General features: G+C 37.0%; 2 protein-coding genes across 2 annotated transcripts in view; both read right to left on the bottom strand.

Moving 5' to 3' along the window:
• The window catches only part of LOC135213242 (uncharacterized), a 32166-nt gene extending 10404 nt beyond the window's left edge, over positions 1 to 21762 (bottom strand). The window contains exon 1 of the mRNA XM_064247241.1: positions 21247 to 21762. Coding sequence (XP_064103311.1) covers positions 21247 to 21337 — 91 coding nt within the window. The 5' untranslated portion in view covers positions 21338 to 21762. The remainder of the gene's footprint in view (positions 1 to 21246) is intronic.
• On the bottom strand, positions 559 to 11565 carry LOC135213231 (apolipoprotein D-like). The gene is made up of 5 exons (XM_064247212.1): positions 11428 to 11565; positions 9151 to 9293; positions 3257 to 3390; positions 1735 to 1922; positions 559 to 957 (listed from the first exon to the last, which is right to left on the bottom strand). Exons 1-5 carry the CDS (start codon positions 11534 to 11536, stop codon positions 830 to 832), a joined length of 702 nt encoding a protein of 233 aa, XP_064103282.1. The 5' UTR covers positions 11537 to 11565; the 3' UTR covers positions 559 to 829.
• Positions 21763 to 22239: the final 477 nt, after the last annotated feature.

Genomic DNA, 22239 nt, shown 5'->3' with positions numbered 1-22239 from the left:
TTATTATTATTTTATTATTATTATTATTATTTCACTTTGAGCTAAAGATACAGCAATTTTAGGATAGGAAATTTATCATTTATTTATCAGAATAAAAACGTGAAAAATAAATAAAGTGCATTGTTAAATAGTACAAAACTAATATTTCTCATAAAATATGGAGTATTTATTTCAATTTTCATTGGTGGAGCAGCGTTCTATTTGACCGTAGATCTTAGCACACGCACTGAGTAAGCTGGAGGTCGGATCACGCCTCGTCCTTCAATATGCGGAGATAAATAAAATACGCATTTCAGTCGATATTTTATTGTCGACAAAAAAAAGTTATAGACAATTTGTCATTGAACTGAAAATAGAGTTTGTAACAATAAAAAAAGAAAAACAATATTGAAAGAACTGAAATAAATAACAGATAAACACAATGCTATTTAAACTGAGGAGTATATATATATATATATATATATAATATATATATATATCTATATATATATATATATATATATATTTATTATAGTATACTACACAATGTAAGATATCTCTTTAAATAAATGAATCATAACATCCACAATAAACCTGTATATAACATCACGTCAGGAATTAATTCTATCGAACACATCTTTATAGCAACGCCATTAAATACAATTAAAACATTCAATAGCATTTAAACACACTTAAAGAATATCTTTACTCTATACGGGCAAATTCTCGTAAACTCTCATTCATTCATAAACTGGCCCTTTTACGCATCCATTCATAGACTTATAGCGTAGTATGTCTCTTCCATTCATATACTCTTTCTTCGTCCTTCTAAGTCCTACCCCAGGTAATTCTAGTAGCAGGAGGTATCGGACTTCTCCAGGTACTCCAGGTCGATACCCAGGTGGATCAGGGCGACCTTGGCTTCGCGGATGACCTCGTAGGGCGGGTGGGGTGACCTGGTGAGGATCCAAACGATTCCTGAAGAAGGAATTGGTGATTTACGATACGGGAATCTTGCTTGACTTTTGAGGGAGGGAGAAATGGGAGTAATCTGAGAGAGAGAGAGAGAGAGAGAGAGAGAGAGAGAGAGAGAGAGAGAGAGAGAGAGAGAGAGAGAGAGAGAGAGAGTTGGTCTTATTATCACGCCCTTTCTATGTTTAGGCCAACATAGGTGGGCTCTGGAGGTATACCTTCATGCCTATATAGTGCTATCTCTTCTTCTGCCTCTCAGGCAACTCCAGAGTGTCACAAGGAGCTGTTTCCATAGGCATATCCCGACAATAGTATAATTACTACTACTAATACAATTACCATGAAAGTTCCAAAGGCAGGAACTATAGTAAAACTACCACTGCTACTATGAAATTCTCCCAAAGGCGGGAACTAATGCTATTTCTTACTATAACTACTATGAACATCTTTCAAAGACAGGAGTTAGTACTAATACTGTTGCTATTTAAATTCTTCGAAAGGCAGGAGTTAGTACTACCTACTGCTACTGACATGAAACGTTCAAAGGCAGTGGCTAGTACCACTACTGACTGCTTCTATAACTACTACAACACGCTTCCAAAAGGAGGAATTACTGCTACTAATACTACACAAATACTGCAGAACTATTTCTAAAGCAGCAACTACTAACTACTACAAATACTACAACTACAACTCCTATGAAACCTCCAGTGGCAGGAGCCGTTTGTCCTAGGAGCTGTTACTAACTATTGCTACTAATATTACTATCTTTTTGTCACTTACTAGTGTGTCCTAGGAGGCCCTTCTCGACGCAGGCGTACTCGATAGTCCAGCTCTTGTAGTCGGTGGCCAAGACTTCGTAGTTGTCCTCGTACAAAGGGACGTTCGGGATCGTGTACGTCAGTCTGCTGGGCTCCTCGTCAGGCTTCTTCCTGAACACGTCCACCGTGATGACGTTCGGTCTGTTAAGCCTGCAATGTGTCGAATAGTTCTCCTCAAATGAATGAAATTATTAAATATTCTCACACAATGAATAAAAAAAAAAACTCTTCCAAAATGAATGCATAGATAAGGTGCTCGACTATAGGCCTATGTTTTATTTCTATAACAGTCGTAATGGTTGTTTAATAGCCTAATCTTAACAGGGAAGGGTGGTTAATAGTATTGTTAAATGTCAGTCAATGCCTACTAACTCTCTCTCTCTCTCTCTCTCTCTCTCTCTCTCTCTCTCTCTCTCTCTCTCTCTCTCCAAGTGTCTATACTCTATACTGAAACTAGACATCACCAAACCCCATTGATATTATCATCGAGTGGCTATAAATATAGGCCTATGAACTCATTACGCATATTAAACTTGAAAGTGAACAATAGATGTTCAGTTGAATGATGTAATCGCAATCAGTTATCATAACAATGTGTTTGGACAGCAATTACTAAATGTATTGTAACGATAAATGCTAATCTTTATCGTATGGCCTAGATATAAAAAGTCGTTCTTCATCGAAGCCAATGAGTCCTAGAAAAGTTTGCAAGAAGAAGAAAGAAAAAAAGAAAAAGCTTTAATGCTCTCAATCTTAAAGGAGCTTCCAGTCTAGAGCAAAAGAAAAAGCTTCGTCATTTCTAATTTTAAAAGGAGTTTCCAAACGAGAGTAAATGAAATAGCTTCAGTGTATCGTATTCAATATTAAAGATCCATTTCTCCATCGAGTACGTTTTCACATCTACACACCTTCTTCGACTTTCTCTTTCAGCTATTTAATCTAAGAATTTAAAGAGGAGAGAAAGAGATAGAGAGAGAGAGAGAGAAAAAAAAAGAAAGAGCGTTTATATACAATCCGAGAAACTATTATTTTGTTTTCGTTTTGTTTTGTTTTTGTTTAACGAATTAATGATAATTTTACTCCGTATGGTCATATAAGTGACCATATGGGCTTTTATTTTAACGGCTACTCTTACACACACACACACACACACACACACACACACAGAGAGAGAGAGAGAGAGAGAGAGAGAGTATACAAAATAACGTCGCTAAAACGGGATCCCCTCAGCCTAAGTCTAACGCAACTGTCTTCGCAAAGAGAGAGAGAGAGAGAGAGAGAGAGAGAGAGAGAATACAACTATGATCTAAAGCAATGTCAACAGCTTTTCATACGTTCCCTTTGATGACAGCGAATCCAGAAGTTTCTTGAAAATGGTTCACATTTTCATCTAATATCTTCGAGTTATTCCAGGTTTCACCCTTCCGGTGAATATTACAATTAGTTGAGATAATTATTCATTTATTCTCCAATTCTCTACTCACACAACATCCCTGAAGTCGAGCCTGACGGAGATTTTTCCCGAGTTCTTATCCTTGATGTAAGTCCCACTCCAGCATCGGCCTACGGTCTGGTAAGCCACGAAGTATTTCTCCTGGTCGAACCATCGGCCTAGGTACTGCGGCAGGAGAGGTTATTTGTGATTAGTACTTTTTAAAAGGTTTTTGCTTACTTATATATAAGTTTGTAATTAATCCAAGGGCTATAGAAGTCTAGCGCCTTGTTCAGAAATCATATAGGCCTATATATTACTTTCCAAAAATTCCTGTTATTATGGATTAGACGTTTAAATCACCAAAAGGAAATAAATAATTATTAACGAGATTATATCGGTGCATTTAATTTTCTTTTGTGTCGTGAGAATATATATATATATATATATATATATATATATATATATATTATTATATTGTAATAGTATAAAATCTAATCTTAATGTGATATCCTTATGACTCATGTATTTACTATACTGCATATGTACAGTACTGATTTGTCAATTGTCCTGACTTAGACATTCGGAGGCTACCATACATTTTAGGACAATTAACTCAGACTAGCCTATACAAAACACTTCAAACCATAGGCTAATATAAAGGTACCTCATAGGCCTAGCTACTATACTTCTTGGCCTATCCTTAGCTGGAACCGGTACTTGACGTCGGAGACGGTCGAATCTTCATTGAATTTGTTGTAATAAGGGTTGAGGGAAAGGCTGGCTCCCGGGTTTTTTTTAATAATATTTCTTCTTAACAGTAGGTGGATACATTGTAAAAGTAGCTTATTCCTAGCTGTACTCCTTCAATACCAGTTAGAACCAACACCGATCCCTATACTGGTTCTACACAGGACCCCATTACTGGTTCCCCCTGTAATACAAACCAGTTCATTTAGGATGGCAATCTCGTGCCAAAGAGCATGCATTCGTTAGGCCTTTAGGCTATGCTACCCATGCCTAACTTTACTGTTACATCACAGTTAGCCTGACTTTTATATGCATAACATGGGTGGAATTTACTCTAGAATTGACATTTTCATAAACATATGGAGACTAATTACATCCTTAGCCTACATTTAATTGATGGTACAATTGCAACAACATGCAGACTCAACATGGTGCAACTTACGTAACAGTACCATTACAATTCTTCGACCGTCTCCGACGTCAAGTACCGGTTCCAGCTAAGGATAGGCCAAGAAGTATAGTAGCCTAGGCCTATGAGGTACCTTTATATTAGCCTATGGTTTGAAGTGTTTTGTATAGGCTAGTCTGAGTTAATTGTCCTAAAATGTATGGTAGCCTCCGAATGTCTAAGTCAGGACAATTGACAATCAGTACTGTATACATATGGCAGTATAGTAAATACATGAGTCATAAGGATATCAATTAAGAGAGATTATACTATTACAATGGTGGCAGCGGTGGGATCTTCATTGTTGTAATAAGGGTTGAGGGAAAGGCTGGCTCCTGGGTTTTTTTTAATAATATTTCTTCTTAACAAAGTAGGTGGATACATTGTAAAAGTAGCTTATTCCTAGCTGTACTCCTTCAATACCAGTTAGAACCAACACCGATCCCTATACTGGTTCTTACACAGGACCCCTATTACTGGTTCCCTGTAATACAAACAGTTCATTTAGGATGGCAATCTCGTGCCAAAGAGCATGCATTCGTTAGGCCTTTAGGCTATGCTACCCATGCCTAACTTTACTGTTACACATCACAGTTAGCCTGACTTTATATGCATAACATGGGTGGAATTTACTCTAGAATTGACATTTTCATAAACATATGGAAGACTAATTCACATCTTAGCCTACATTTAATTGATGGTACAATTGCAACAACATGCAGACTCAACATGGTGCAACTTACGTAACAGTACCATTACAATTCTTGGCAATTGGCAGTTATATCAAAGTAAAAGTATAAAGAAACACTACCAAATGTTATGGCAACATATACATTATAAACTACGACAAGTGCATACCTTTTACAAGGGAGAAATACGTCATTTCAAATGAATATAAGGGGAGAGACATTCGTTTCCCCTCAGCGTTGCCGTACTCGTCTCGAACAGAGAGATTTTAGCTTTTGCAACTGCGCACTTGGTTACAGTTACGTACTTACGTACATACACTCGATCATAGACAATCTCAACTTCGAGTGGCTAACTTAACATCTTGATAAGATGAAAACCAATTCGGTTTTCCAGTCCACCAATTTCCATGAGTACTGTCATAAATGCTAAATGAATGATTTCCATCATTACAATATATATATATATATATATATATATATATATATATTATATATATATATATATAATATATCAATTCAAGTACAAATGTCCTTTAATCCTAAATTCCACTTACCTCCCAAATGATATATTTTCATATATGTACCGAAGGGAATTTTTAGTTGATAATAATTTCGTCCCCCCCATGGATCGACCACCGTCCAGTGGACTGGGACGAATCAGGACAGTCAGTGACGCTATCCAATCAGCCAACCAGAGACGCTATAAGTTCAATATCGATTCTGACCTTACAAATCACCCCCCTCGATCTCGGTGCTTTTGTAATTAGAATCGATATGAAACCACGTCTACCATGTTAGCCAATTCGAGCGTTTGACAGCACGTAGCCTTTTGTTATGAATAATATCACATCGAACCGTGATCCATTTATATATCAATTCAAGCTACAATGTCCTTTAATATCTAAATTCACTTTACCTCCCAAATGATATATTTTCAATATGACCGAAAGGGGATTTTTTAGTTGATAATAATTTGTCGTCCCCCCATGGATCGAACCACCGTCCAAGTGGACGGGGACGAAATCAGGACAGTCAGTGACGCTATCCAATCAGCCAACAGAGACGCTATAAGTTCATATCGATTCTGACCTTACAAATCACCCTCGATCTCGGTGCTTTTGTAATTAGAATCGATATGGAAACCCCGTCCTACCATGATTAGCCATTCGAGCGTTTGACAGCACGTAGCCTGTCAAACGCTCGAATTGGCTAACATGGTAGACGGGGTTTCATATCGATTCTAATTACAAAAGCACCGAGATCGAGGGTGATTTGTAAGGTCAGAATCGATATGAACTTATAGCGTCTCTGTTGGCTGATTGGATAGCATCACTGACTGTCCTGATTTCGTCCCCGTCCACTTGGACGGTGGTGGTTTCGATCCCATGGGGGACGAAATTATTATCAACTAAAAAATTCCCCTTCGGTACATATATGAAAATATATCATTTGGGAGGTAAAGTGAATTTAGATATTAAAGGACATTTGTAGCTTGAATTGATATATAAAAATGGATCACGGTTCGATGTGATAATTATTCATAACAAAAGGCTACGTGCTGTCAAAACGCTCGAATTGGCTAACATGGTAGGACGGGGTTTTCATATCGATTCTAATTACAAAGCACCGAGATCGTGAATTTGTAAGGTCAGAATCGATATGAACTTATAGCGTCTCTGTTGGCTGATTGGATAGCGTCACTGACTGTCCTGATTTCGTCCCGTCCACTTGGACGGTGTTTTCGATCCCATGGGGGGACGAAATTATTATCACTAAAAAATTCCCCTTTGGTACATATATGAAAATATTATCATTTGGGAGGTAAAGTGAATTTAGATATTAAAGGACATTTGTAGCTTGAATTGATATGTTAAACAATGGATCCACGGTTCGATGTGATAATTATTCATAACAAAAGGCTACGTGCTGTCAAACGCTCGAATTGGTTAACACTGGTAGACGGGGTTTCATATCGATTCTAATTACAAAGCACCGAGATCGAGGGTGATTTGTAAGGTCAGAATCGATATGAACTTATAGCGTCTCTGTTGGGCTGATTGGTATAGCGTCACTGACTGTCCGCTGATTTCGTCCCCCGTCCACATTGGACGGTGGTTCGCTCCCATGGGGGGACGCAAATTATTATCAACCTAAAAATTCCCCCTTCGGTACATATATGAAAAATAATATATCATTTGGGGAGGTGAAAAGTGAATTTAGATATTAAAGGACATTTGTAGCTTCTTTGAATTATGATATGTGAAATGTCACGGTTCGATGTTGATAATTATTCATAACTAAAGGCTACGTGCTGTCAAACGCTCGAATTGGCCTACATGGTAAGACGGGGTTTCATATCGATTCTAATTTACAAAAGCACCGAGATCGAGGGTGTGATAAGGTCAGAATCGATATGAACTTATAGCGTCTCTGTTGGCTGAATTGGATAGCGTCACTGACTGTCCTGATTTCGTCCCTGTCCACTTGACGGTGGTTTCGATCCCATGGGGGGACGAAATTATTATCAACTAAAAAATCCCCTTCGGTACATATATGAAAATATATCATTTGGGATGTAAAGTGAATTTAGATTTAGATTAAAGGACATTTGTAGCTTTGAATTGATATATAAATGGTGGATCACGGTTCGATGTGATAATTTATTCATAACAAAAGTGCTACGTGCTGTCAAACGCTCGAATTGGCTAACATGGTAGACGGGGTTTCATATCGATTTGTCTTTTTAATTACAAAAGCACCGAGATCGAGGGTGATTTTTGTAAGGTCAGAAATCGATATGAAACCTTATAAGCGTCTCTGGTTTTGGCTGATTGGATAGCGTCACTGACTGTCCTGATTTCGTCCCCGTCCACTTGGACGGTGGTTCGATCCCCATGGGGGGACGAAAGTTTATTATCAACTAAAAAATTCCCCTTTGGTACATATATGAAAATATATCATTTGGGAGGTAAAGTGAATTTAGATATTAAAGGACATTTGTAGCTTGAATTGATATATAAAATTGGATCACGGTTTTCGATGTGAAATTATTCATAACAAAAGGCTACGTGCTGTCAAAACGCTCGAATTGGCTAACATGGTTAGACGGGGTTTCATATCGATTCTAATTACAAAAGCACCGAGATCGAGGGTGATTTGTAAGGTCAGAATCGATATGACTTATAGCGTCTCTGTTGGCTGATTGGATAGCGTCACTGACTGTCCTGATTTCGTCCCGTCCACTTGGACGGTGGTTCGATCCCATGGGGGGACGAAATTATTATCAACTAAAAAAATTCCCCTTCGGTACATATATGAAAAGAAAATATATCATTTGGGAGGTAAAGTGAATTTAGATATTAAAGGACATTTGTAGCTTGAATTGATATATAAATGGATCACGGTTCGATGTGATAATTATTCATAACAAAAGGCTACGTGCTGTCAAACGCTCGAATTGGCTAACATGGTAGACGGGGTTTCATATCGATTCTAATTACAAAAGCACCGAGATCAAGGGTGATTTGTAAGGTCAGAATCGATATGAACTTATAGCGTCTCTGTTGGCTGATTGGATAGCGTCACTGACTGTCCTGATTTCGTCCCCGTCCACTTGGACGGTGGTTCGATCCCATGGGGGTACGAAATTATTATCAACTAAAAATTCCCCTTCGGTACATATATGAAAATATCATTTGGGAGTAAAGTGTGAAATTTTAGATATTAAAGGACTTTGTTTTAGCTTGAATTGATATATAAATGGATCACGGTTCGATAGTGATAATTATTCATATATATATATATAATATATATCTATATATATATGTATATATAATATATACTTAATAGATATTATATAAATTCTTTAGTTAAGCAGTCTTGAACAGATGCATAGGTCTACCAGTCTATTATCAATTCTTAGATGAGTCAGAGAATTATGTACATCCTTGAATTTAAAATCGCTGAAATAAACGGGATTACTGCCTACAATAATCTTGGGTATTTGTCCTAATTTCTTAATCTTAAAAGAAAGAAGAAGATATATCATTATATACTCACTCGATCAAAGGCAAAATCTTTGATGACGGGTAACTTGGGGCATCTTCCCTCGAAGCGAATCTGCGCATGCGTGAGGACTGCGCATAGGCCTAAGAAAATGATCGAAATTGTTGTTTGCGATGGTACTGTCATATTTCTGATGGCTGGAAATAAACAGAGATAAAAGATATATTTAGTAATATAACCTTTTAGTGGCTTATATAGCTATGGCGATTCCTAATCTGCGCTTAAAGCATTACAAAGACGTAATGTTATCTTTTAGATGCGCAAAAAAAGCGAACGTAAGGCAGAAAAATGCGCAATGCTCCCTTGGATGGCGTCAATAACTAAAGAATGAACATCTTTTTTATTTAGATAAAAATAGTTTTCTTAATTTTATTATATATCACTTATCGCCTCTGTGATTACGCCAGTTGTTATCAGATATCAAATTCACGAGTAACGTTCATTATAAGTCTTCGACAGAAATCGCTCTGGTCTTGAAGAAGAAGAAAAAGAAGAAGAAGGAGGAGGAGGAGGAAAAATGAAAACACTCGAAGAAGAAGAAGAAGAAGAAGAAGAAGGAAAATGAATATACTCACAAGCCAGGAAGACCTCAGGTTCAGAGAACCACAAAGATGTTGTCCAGCGATGTGTTGTTATAATTCCTCCTTTTACGGAACGGCTCAATGGATGGATGAGTCTAGACTATAAAAATAGGTGTGTAAATGACACGGTAGCTGATTGTGTATGTGTATGTATGCGCATGTGTTATATGTGTATAAGTGTATTTACACAATGCAGTACAACACTTCACAATCACGCACGAACGATAAGCCTAGACACATTATATGACGTTATGTCTTGCTTTCTCCTTTCTCCCAAGTGTGATGTCTAAAACTTTCTGTGATTTCTCCGAGAGATTACGTGACTGAGAGAGAGAGAGAGAGAGAGAGAGAGAGAGACTGTTCGACCACACCCTCTTCTTCTACTTTATAGAGATTGCTAAACGTTGGGGAGAGAATACTTTTCCTAGACTCTGGACATAAATTGAAACGCAAGTCTTGTTTCACGATACTTTTATAAGTAAAAATTCTAAATCAATTTTATTGCAAAATATCTTTCGTTTAAAAACATTAGTGTAAGTTATACTCTTGCCTTAAGCAGATATCTCTAGGTCTATCGTTTTTTTCCTTGCATATTATTATACTTTGATAATAAAATCTAATTCAGTTTGTGCAAATTACAGAAATACGAGGTATATTAAATTTACCCTTGCATAAATACTGGAAATTTAAAATTTCCGTTTACAAAGGGCTTTTATTCTGTCCATAAGATCAGAAGACAATCAGTCTCTTGTTTGTAGTTGTATCTAAACCACATGCCCAGGTTCGAATCATAGTGGGCCAGATCGAGGTACTACTTATTAATTATAATTCCCTCTTGGGTGTATAAGTTATTCCCAAGGTATTGCGAATTTGATATTAAGCCATATTTGTGACCTAATGTATATATATATATATATATATATATATATATATATATATATATACATACTTACCTACATATATATATATATTAATAGTATTTATTATATAATTATACACACACACACACACACACATATATATATATATATATATATCTATATGATATATGAATAACTTGATCACGAAGTATTTAAAACGTGATGCTATGTATAAATAAAGGTTTTTTGCCACGAAGGAAAAATGAAAAGCGAGATAGCCAAGAACTTTCGGTCTAGCAGGACCCTTCACTAAGGCATAACCGAAAGTTCTTGGCTATCTCGCTTTTCATTTTCCTTTGTGGCAAAAACCTTTATATACACACACACACACACACACACACACACACATATATATCATATATATATATATATAATAATTAAAGAATTATTTTTTGTTTTGCAAAGAAATTTTCAAAATCTACAGTTTTATGATAATAATTTAGTATTTAGGCTTCACTGTTATCCCCAAACTGTTATTTATATTATTACTTTCATATACAGACAAAATAGCTAAAATGCAATTATTTAATAATTTTGACAAAAGTAATTAAATGTTTAGTTTATCTAACTTAGCAAACATCATGAAAATGACACCAGTCTTATTAAAATGTATAAATAAAAATGATTTTATTGAGAATTTCATCGACAATATCAGTAAATAACTACTATATTTATAAACCTCGTGCATGATCTGACCTATTCCTTACTTATATAATGAACTAAATAACTTTGAAAACAAAAGAAAATAAATAAAAGTAATGCAATCTCACTTCTTTGATAAGACAAACCACGCTTATTAAAACAGGAGGTTCCAATGTCGATAATATAGAGATGCGTACAACAACGATGCTTCCTGGAGACTGAATCCGAAAGCCGCATCTCGAACTAAGTAAGACTGGTCCAGGCAGGGGCCGGATACTCAAAACAAGCCTTACTCAAAGGTGCTAGGCTTTCTCCATGAACTCGTCCGAACGAGACGAAGTGGTCTTCATGTCTGTCCTAACCTCGTGTTTAAGTCAAAATTACATGAAATGTGTGCATCATAAAAACAAATAATACTGCAAAATTTATTACACCGTCTGTGAAAATATCAATAAATATTATTAAAACGTTGCTTTGAGCTCGAGCAAAGCCGATATTCAATGGAACAGGACGAAATGCGCGCGGGACATGAAGGAATGCTGCTCTCTCTCGAGAAAGTAGCGTACAATACCACCTGGTGTTTATGAATTCCCGGGACATACCGCGAGTCCGTTTTGTCATTATTATAATGATTATTAGTACAGGAGCAATAGGGTTCAACATGGAAAAAAAATGCAGAATGCTGAATTTTTCACATAAGTTATCTGAAACCTTACTAAGTTCGGTGGAATAAAGTTTACCTAAATTAACCTTGAGCTTGCTGAAAAATCCAAGATGGCGGCTGCGATGCGGCTAATTTTCGAAAATACTCCTTCAGCATTGTTTAGTACTTATTAAACAAGGAACTTTGGTGCCAAAAACTCATATTTAATGTGATTCCTTTTATTCATTGTAAAGTTTACATTTTCTGGCCTTTAAAATAAAAGAAAACATGCAAATTTTCACATCACAAATATTGAAATAAACCGAGAAAAATACTTTTGTCATTCATTATAGACACAAGACTCATTCTTAATGTGATTTCTCTAATTCAATGTCAAGTTTACATGTTTTGGGGCCTATATCCAAATAAAATATAAATCTTAACATTATAAATATTGAATTAAGCAATTTTGTTATTTATCCATAGTAGACACATATCTCGTACTTAATGTGGTTTCTTCTATTCAAAGAGAACTTTACATGTTCCGAGATTTAAAATCTAAATAAAATACAAGAGTTCACAAAATATCTACTGAATCAAGCATAGTATACACCAGACTCATATATAATGTGATTTCTTTTATTCAGTGTAACATGTACAAGTTCTTGCCATTAATAACCAAATAAAAAAATTCAAATCATAAATATTGAATTAACCAAAAAAAATCATATACACGTATTCACAGGTTTCATAGTATTTTCTCATCCTCTTCATCATCTGCAGGCCAGGAATTTGTACATGTTTGACTTATGCATGATGAACACATGGTTGAGCAAATCATTCCTGCTTTAAGGCACTTACACCTCTTCGCACACCCTCCCTTACATCCACAGGATATAATAAGCAGCACTTGCTCTGGGGCTACAGGCCTATCAGTGAAGACGGGAGTCAGCACGTTACCTTTGTAGTACCAACCCCAATTTGTAGGATCTAGCTTTCCAGGATTTCACAGCCACTCTTGCATTGTAAAGTAAGTCATATATGAATGGTACTTAGCTGCTGCTAAGGTTGGGGGGAGGCTCTCTAGCTTAAAATTGCTGCTCATTTTGCTCACCTTCTGTGTGTACAATATGTACCGAGACTTGTCAAGAGATGTTGATTTAATAAAAAATTTTCCCCATCCCTAGCTATCTCATCATGACTTGAATCACACTTTTTAAATTTATCAAACATGTCGCACTGGCTGTGGTTCTCTAAAACTGTAAGTGCTCGTTTCTTCTAATGCTAAAAAGGGCAGACACTGTATCACATCCGGTGATTGCATGGACTAGAAGAATGTGTCGACGGGACTGATGGTGCATTACCTCTTGCATACCACTGATCTTATAGACATTATTACGTGAGTACATCATATATACATTCTTATATGTTACTTTGTCAATGAGCATTACTAGTAAATCAGTGTCAGTGCCTACTAGTACCACTGGGCAATCAGTGTGGACCTCTGCATAACTAGTAGTTGTGCTGGTCAGTATGTAATCAGCATCTGCCTCTGCCTGTAGACATTTAACTCCTTACTTGAGAGCTGAACTTTAACCTCTTCCATTAGCTGTGACTTGTTTGTTCTATTGGCCAAGAATGAACGTTGATTAGTAGTGACTGGATGTTCAAGATCAACAATTATATCTGCAGAGACCGTATGAAAAAGCCCACGCCGGTTCTGCTCTGCAAATTTTGTTGATGTAGCATAATACCCATCAAAACATACTGTGCATTTACCAAAGGTGTTTAGTACGTATGATACATATGTGCTACAAACATCACCATATGTGCAACCATCCACATCTGTTGGCCAAGGAACACTTTGCAGTAGATGTCCACCATCGACAATGCAATATGGATTTTGAAGGTCATTGCTTGAGATGGGTACAACTGGAGCTTTTATGAGACTTGCAAGATTACTTTTAGTATTCTTGCACATCATCTCTTTATCAAATAATGCAGGAGGCTGTTTACTAAACTCATGCTGAAGGTAGACTTCCATTTCAGATTGCTTTTCTATAACACATGTGACATGCATGAATAATAGTGTGGAATCTACTTCTACCACTTTGCCACGGACTGTCACTCCATTGGTGGCTGCTCCTATTGATGTAACTCGATCATTTCTTTTGAGTTTAACATCTGCAAAATTCTTACCTGTCACACTTTCAGCTGATTTCCTTCCCATCTCAAAGGCACACTCAGCATTGGCAGATGTTGGTGCCACGATACCAGTTGCGAGCAAGATAAGATTTTCACTGTGCTCACCTGTGTATGAGAATGGCGAGTGGCCATCAAACCAATTTCGAAAAAGGATATAGTGTTTCCTGTCACGTTCAGTCATGGAGGCTCTCATATCAGTGTGTTGATCACTTGTCTGAGAATAAATTCCACAAAAATCTTCAACTACCTCACATATTGGAATAGTCTTTGGCAGGACATGAATCATCCTTGCCTGAGTGCTGCTTGTGATGCCACGGCCATGCTTCAAACCTCCACGAGTCTTCAACATCCTCATTAAAACTTGTTCTATGGTCTGGTCAGTAAAATTCCCAGACCAGAATCGGTCACTCCGGCGTATTGTCCAGTATCCAGATTCTGTATATGTAACATACTGATCCTTGTCCATGATGGTGAGGAGCTCTTTCATCTGTGTGTGGTAGAGACGGGCAGACTTTGCATATGCTAGTTGTCCACCAGAATGGAAGATGGGGATCATTGCACTGACACAAAATAGATGCATTTCCCAATTACCAGTACGCTCAACACATAGAAAAAAGAGCATTAGACGTATCAACTTGACATATTCAATCTACAGTTTTCCTGTTCTTGAGTTTGTAGTCAGGTTATGTTCTAGACCATCTAATACATTTTTTAAATGAGCCACAGAGGAGTCCTGTTGAAGAATCCCAACCTCATATTTCCCATCAAGCAGCTTTTCATGGACAACTCTAAGATGATCCAAGTTGAGTGTGTTACAAGATGTTGATGTATGAAGCATCTTCCCAACAAGAGAAGAGGCTGTCAGCATGTGTGCTTGGAGTGCACGAGCATAAGCATGCCCAGTCCCAGCATGTGCTTCACTGTTGTTTTTGATTCCATAGACAGTCTCCCACAGATCAGACAGCCCACTCCCTGCCATTATATGTCTAATTGCACCCATATATGACATTAAAAGATGGAAGCCACCTAATCTCACTATAACTTTGGTAAGGTCTGGAGATGCTTGTACTATTTCAACTGCTTTCTGGTATAGTGGCTGATCAAATGTGACAGGGATAATACCCAGCCTGTACTTTTCCGACACATCCCGGGCATAGCAGAGGGCAGAGTAAAGGGTGTCTGGATGATTTGGACTGTTATTAATGAATGGCAGAATGTCTATTCTGCTTACATCATAGTGGATTTGTTTCATGGGAGTTTGATTGAAACCACTCCATAATGGGCACCAGTTGCAGTCTGGTTGTTACATGGAAAGCTGGCCAGCCAGATATTGTCTAAGGTTATACCTAATCTCAAGAAGGTACTGAAAGGTTCTAGTGGTTTGATTAATACATTTCTGAGACCTGGTACTTGTGGTTTTTTGTATTTTTTGGTGGGCAATTGTGCAAATCTACCAGCATCTACAACGGACTGAACTTGTGTAGAACGAGGCAAGTTTTCTTCCACAATCTCTCCAGCTGGCGTTACACCTGCGATGCCTCCCAAAACATGCCATGTTCCAAGTCCAGTCGGTGTATGAGTGTCAATGTCTGCATTGTCAAATACAAAATTCACAAATTTGTCAACCCATTCATACATTTTCTCTCCTGCATTGCACTGCAGAGGCGTAATACTTCTCGGTAATCATCTGCAAATGCTAGACTGCTAAGTAAATCAACTAATTCACGAGATTCGAATTTAGCATTACAGTACACTGATCTGATACTCCTAAGAGAATTGGAGAGAGAAATGATCTGGGGCGTGCAGCTGATGTTATACTGTGTGATATTGCAATCCTACGGCGTCTGTCCTTGATGAGATGACTAAGTAACCTTAATAGAAGTTGAGAAACACGTTCTTCCATCTTCTCATAGTTGCTCATCTCCAAAAATTTTGGATACTGGGATTTATCATATATGGTTGTCCTTATTTCCAGCCATGTCGACAATTTCTTCAGGTGTTAGTCCAGTATTACTGTAATGTTGTCTCAGTATATTATTTCTCTCATTCACAAATGTATAAATTGTCTCTTTACCTTGCTCGCACGTGATAATAATTTTATCTTTATGCCTATCTTGTAGTTTAGACTTTAGTTGTCTCGCAGTGTACACTCCACCATCTCCAGAACAATCCTTCAAAAGACCCTCTAATTCTGTCAAAGTGTATTGGTGGTCATCATTGTTATCTAAGAGCTCACAAAGTTTGTAAAATCCTACATTTTTCTCTTCATCAACTGACCCTATAGGACGACCTTTAGGCCTTTTTGTGGGATTTTGCACAGATTCCCTACCCTTGTGAAAACTTACCTGACAGTCATGGTGATATTGGGTCTACGACAGTTCGCCGCGCAACAATTCGCCGCGGACAGTTCGCCGCGTGCCAGTTCGCCGCAGAGCCAGTTCGCCGCCAACCTTTTCGCCGCGAACCATTTCGCCGCCAATGTAAAAGCTGGCAAACATGCACAGGGTACATTAAATTAGGAATAGGATAATAGGAAAGTATAGCCTAGAGATTGATAATTTAGCACGTTAGTATTATTATCATTTTGTCAATGAAAAACCAAATTTGCCTCAAAATGAAGAAGCTAATACAAAGCTTATACAGTTTTTTACTCGACCGCATCTATTCAGATTAAAGGAGGCAAACTACCACAAGTTGGGTTAGCATGGTCAGAGAGTTTGCTAAATGAGTAAAGTAATCCTCGCAGTTTTTTCTCTCGACCGTATCTCAGAGATCAAATGCAAAAATAGGCAAGAATAAGGAAAGATTGTTTTGAGAAATTTAATCATGAAACTTCATTTGAACACTATATAATATCTAAAACATGATTCATGCCGTATGATACATTAGATTATATGTAATAACAAATGATACCTATATTGAAGAAACTTATGTACAAAAACTGATTACTGATACTGCACAGATACAAATCTTATACTCCACAGATCGTGCTGTCTCTTCAGAAGTTGTGTGCTAGTCCTCATAGATAGTCCATGTTATCTCTGTGGAAAATATCAACATTCGTTCATCACCAGCGGCAGCACCACTATCGAATAACAAAAAATCCTCAAAAACATCAGAATGCTTTTCATAGTGCGTGTACTCCAGAGGTATGACGAGGTCGGCTAACGAAAGTGGGTTCGGAGGGGCGGCCAGGGTAGCAACTCTTTTCCTCTGTACCATCCGTTTCAAGTTGGGCATGTTCGGCAGAGCACCTTGTCCAGCTTGCAATAAATTTTCGGTGGCTGTGGCTATCACTTGTGCGGTTTGGTCTTGCGTTTGAACGGCAAGATTTCTCAAGTCCGTCAGGGCTGTCATCACTTCAACGTTGGCGGCGTCTCCGAGTGTGTATGGGCACCAATAAGCTTGGTTTTATTCTTCCTTGGTGAACATGAATACGCGCCTTGCAGGAAGAACGTTGATCACAACGCCAGAACTCGTTTCGCCGTCTTTTGAAACCTAATCGAAAACGTATGTCGTGCCGTTGTCAACGAATTTCTCCCTTCCACGAACGGACAAAACAGGCGGCATTATGGCTTTGGAACGTTGAAGAACAGAGCACAGAGCAATGAAGACTTTAAGTGACGACTCTTGGTTCGTACGGTACTTATAGACTATACAATTTTCTATAACTCACCTTGTAGTAGTTTGGCCTCGTTTGATATCTGAGATACGGTTAAGAACCTGCGAGGAATATAATTTGGTACTTTACTCATTTTGGCAAACTGTTTGACCACGCTAACCCAACTTGTGGTAGTTTGCCTCCTTTGATCTCTGAGATGCGGTCGAGTAAAAAAACCGTATAAGCTTCGTAAGCTTCTTCATTGAGGCAAATTTGGCTTTTTCATTGAGAAAATGATAATAATACCAATAATGATAATAACAGTAACGTTATTAAAATATCAATCTCTAGGCTATACTTTCCTATTATACTATTCCTTATTTAATATATCCTGTGCATATTTGCCAGCTTTATATTGGCGGCGAAATGGTTCGCGGCGAAAAGGCTGGCGGCGAACTGTCGCCGCGGCGAACTGGCTCTGCGGCGAACTGGCACGCGCGAACTGTCCGCGGGCGGCGAACTGTCGCGCGGCGAACTGTCGTGCTCCCGGTGATATTTTACCTCAGCAGCAACTGTATCTCCAATGTTTTGAATACGCATATGTACTTCATTGCCCCATTTATCAGAGCGTTCTATGTAATGAGTGGATAAAGTCTTTAGTTCTCGATTTATGTAGTTTATCACGTCTCTTAAGAGGTTGTTTGCTTATCATAGAATAGTCAATACACTGGTTTCGTAGGTCGAAATCGTCTGTCTGGGACCTGCAAATTGGTGCCTTGTACTCTTCTGATCTTTTACCAGAGTTATCTGATTCTCTCTTCCTTTTTTTGACATTTTTAGGCAAGAGATAATTCTGTCTACATCTCTTGTGTATTGGAATTGGTAGTGCTATGCTTACTAACAACTGTCTAACCCATCCTTTATTTCACTGCTGATTGCTAAGACCCCCCATAGCACCCTGATCCATGCCAATGGCTTCATTGCAGAAAACACATCGGCATCTTTCTTCCATCACTCATACCTTGAAACAAAGAAAAGTTTCTGATGTCAAACTAAATCACTGGTTCTTAATTCGTAGTTTAAAAATAATTCTCATTCGCAGGTTACAAATGATTTGGAAAACAATGCCTTTGGTGCCGAGAGATTGGATATTTAGAGCACAATAAGTAAGTCTGAATACAATTAGTCTTTACCTGATGTTTTATAATATTTTATATACATATATATATATATATATATATATATATATATATATATATATATATATATATATATATATATATATATGTTATAAAATACAAAGGTGAGATATTTTGAGAGATTTTGAGATGATACCAGATGAATATAAAGTACCTGAACAGCCTTGTCTGATGAAATGTGGTGTAATCACGAAGGATCTGTGTGGTAGACTAAGTGTCTGGGAACGGCTCACCAGTGAGATACGGGAAGTTCACTTTTCCTCACCACCCCTTGCAATGGGTATCACAGTGTTCGTATTAGGGAAAGGGAGGGGGATATGGTATATGCAGGAGAATTGAAAACAGGAGTTAGTAACGACTACAAATCATATTTTGAATTGCATAAAATCTCACACCACGTTATTTTGAGGAAATAAAGAATTTTTTTATATTAAAGTATGACTAAATGGGTAACATATCAAATAAATGACATGAAAAATGTTCTTTCCGCTGCTTTAAAACCTAATTTGTTAAACTTTTTCCCCCATTTTTTAGCGTTATTAGTTCAGAAAGTGGGTTCCGTACTAATGGCAGCCATCTTGCACGCCATTTTGAATTACTCAGCAAGCTCAGGGTTAACTTTGGTAAACTTTATGTCATTCAACTGAGGAAGAATTGTAGTACCATCAGTAAAAAAATCAGCTTTCTGCATTTTTTTTCCAAGTTGGCATGTTTTAGGACCTAATGCTCCTGTACTATATGGTTTGCTTGTTACGGGAGGCTGCTGCCGCTGCCTCTTATACGCGGTGCCTTACGTATCAGGAGATACATAAGTGAAATTTGCTCTTCTTTAAACCTTTGATATATATTGGGTAATTCAGATGGCTAAAGTTTTAATTTCCTAGGCCTATGGTATATAAATACGGTGAGCGTAACATACCTCTATATAATATATATATATATATATATATATTATCTATATATATATAATATATATATATATATATATATATATATATATATATATATACATGCATACATATTTCTACCATCTAATCTACAAAGATCCTTTTGGTGTCCAAAAATACATAGATATGTTTGCTTAATATGCCCTCAGAGACTTATATTATACCCACATTTCTTCTTGGGCATTCTATGTGCTTGTGGGTACATATCCAGAATAGCATATAAATTAGAATGAAACGAAATGTTTTTAAAAGTACAGAATCATAATCATATTTAAGAGTATCAGGACATGTATTGGGGCTGTTGCCTCGTATAATAAGGCGCCCTATGAGGTAATGTTAGACTTGCGATAATCTTACGCTAAGTCGGTTGGTATTGCACTTCCATATTCATTGGAGTGTCTTGGGGTTTGTAGATCACTTACGAAATCGGTATTATCTTCTTTGGTTATGACGACGATGTGTTAAACTCATGATGATTCGGCAATGCTGTGAGGTTCTTAGTAGAAAACAGAAAACACGAAGTATAAAAATACTTATATTCTCTTGAGATTACATGGTGAAGATCAAGTAGGATTGTACAGGTCTTCTAATGACGATAGCTTGATCGCTTCTGCCAACGATGATGGCTAATTCTGTTCTGTTCTCTTCTACATGATAAAGCTTAGGTAAAGAGATACAGGTCTGCCAATGATGATGGCTAACTCTCTTCTGTTCTACATGATAAAGCTTAGGTAAAGAGGTACAGGTCTGCCAATGATGATGGCTAACTCTATTCTGTTCTGTTCTACATGATAAAGCTTAGGTAAAGAGGTACAGGTCTGCCAATGATGATGGCTAACTCTATTCTGTCTACCATCTTGGTTACAAATCATAAAGGAAGCAGACAGTAGCTCGAACATAAAATCAGATGACATAGTTACTAATCACGTAGGCCGCTTGAGCTATAGGTCACGGTGTTTGTCTCAAGCAGGGAGCTTGGACTAACGTTTCAAAACAAATGAATGACCACAGGTATACGTCATCTTAGCGTCTCTGGTCTGATCACATTCCTGCAAGCAATCTGGTTGACCTCTTTAGTTTTAGTCTTTTATATATATGGAATAACATTCCATATTTTTATTATGTAATCACTTAAACATGAACTGTCATTGAGTGCATGTCCCTGATAAAGATTAAATGACAGTATAATATAAGAAATATATATTTATTGCAATACATTAAAATATATTTATCATAAGGAGAAAAAATATATTCATCCTAAGTGGTGAACTTAATTTTCGTCTTGGATTTTTTTGGTCCACTTATTAATCAAAACAAATTTTTTTTAAGAACATATCTGTCAGTGGTCTCACCTGAGTTATGTCCTTCCGAAGGTGTCAATAATCCAGCAGTCACAAGCACCATCAAGGCGAGAATCTCCCTCTTATAAAGAAAGTTATTCATTTTCTCCCTAATTCTCCACTGGTAAGGTGTTGCACAGTATACATTAAGTTTTGTATCATTGCAATATAGTATAGAGTACAGAAGATATGAATTATTAAGACCCTTTATGATATGAGTGTGGTGTGTGTGAGAATATTTATGTTAAGGAGTGACTGGTTTGGTGTCGTAGCTTCTTAGATTTGCGATATGGTCTAGAATACCCAGGCAATTAAAAACTTAATGATTTGTGTGAGAAAATGTAGCTGAGAAAGTGACTGGTTGGATGTAGAAGTGAGTCTGGGATGGCTATATGAGCGGGGTATGTGTGAGATTTTGGAGGTCGGAGACAGACTGGTTTGGGGTAGAAGTATATCTCTGTATCAAGTCAGAAATTCAAGATCAGTTTTGTTAAATATTCAGTTATATATCCTGAACCTTTCTCCTAGTTTCCATGAAACATTCTACAATAAATCCATTTTGCAATAAATTTATTGTATGATAAATTCATTATGCAATAAATTTACTGTATAATAAACACACTGTATGACAAATTCACTGTACAATAGTTTTACTGTATAATAAATTCACTATATAATGAATTCACTTTTGCAATAAATTCACTATATAATAGATTCACTATACAAGAGATTCATTGTGTAATAAATTCATTGTATGATGACTTTACTGTATAATAAATTGCTTTTACAATAAATTCACTATACAAGAAATTCACCGTATGATACATTTAGTGCACAATAAATTTACTGTATAATAAATTTACTGTATAATAAAGTCACTAAACAACAAATTCACTGTACAATAAATGCGCTGTATAATAAATTTTCTGGATAATAAATTCACTATAAAGCAAATTACCGGGCATTAGGTTTACTGTATAATAAATTCACTGTACAATAAATTCT

This window comes from Macrobrachium nipponense, chromosome 19 (assembly GCF_015104395.2).
Source record: "Macrobrachium nipponense isolate FS-2020 chromosome 19, ASM1510439v2, whole genome shotgun sequence".
NCBI classification, from domain to species: domain Eukaryota; kingdom Metazoa; phylum Arthropoda; class Malacostraca; order Decapoda; family Palaemonidae; genus Macrobrachium; species Macrobrachium nipponense.
This window is presented reverse-complemented; position numbering and strand designations above follow the sequence as displayed.

Bases quoted from the DNA above. Each gene is read 5' to 3' on its own strand.
- LOC135213231 (XM_064247212.1), bottom strand. From the start codon at position 11,536: ATGCGGCTTTCGGATTCAGTCTCCAGGAAGCATCGTTGTTGTACGCAT. The intron at 3,391-9,150 runs GTGAGTATATAA...CTCCTGCCGCAG, and splicing joins AAGATTTTGCCTTTGATCGA to TACCTAGGCCGATGGTTCGA. The intron at 958-1,734 runs GTAAGTGACAAA...TTCCTTCTTCAG, and splicing joins GGGCCTCCTAGGACACACTA to GAATCGTTTGGATCCTCACC.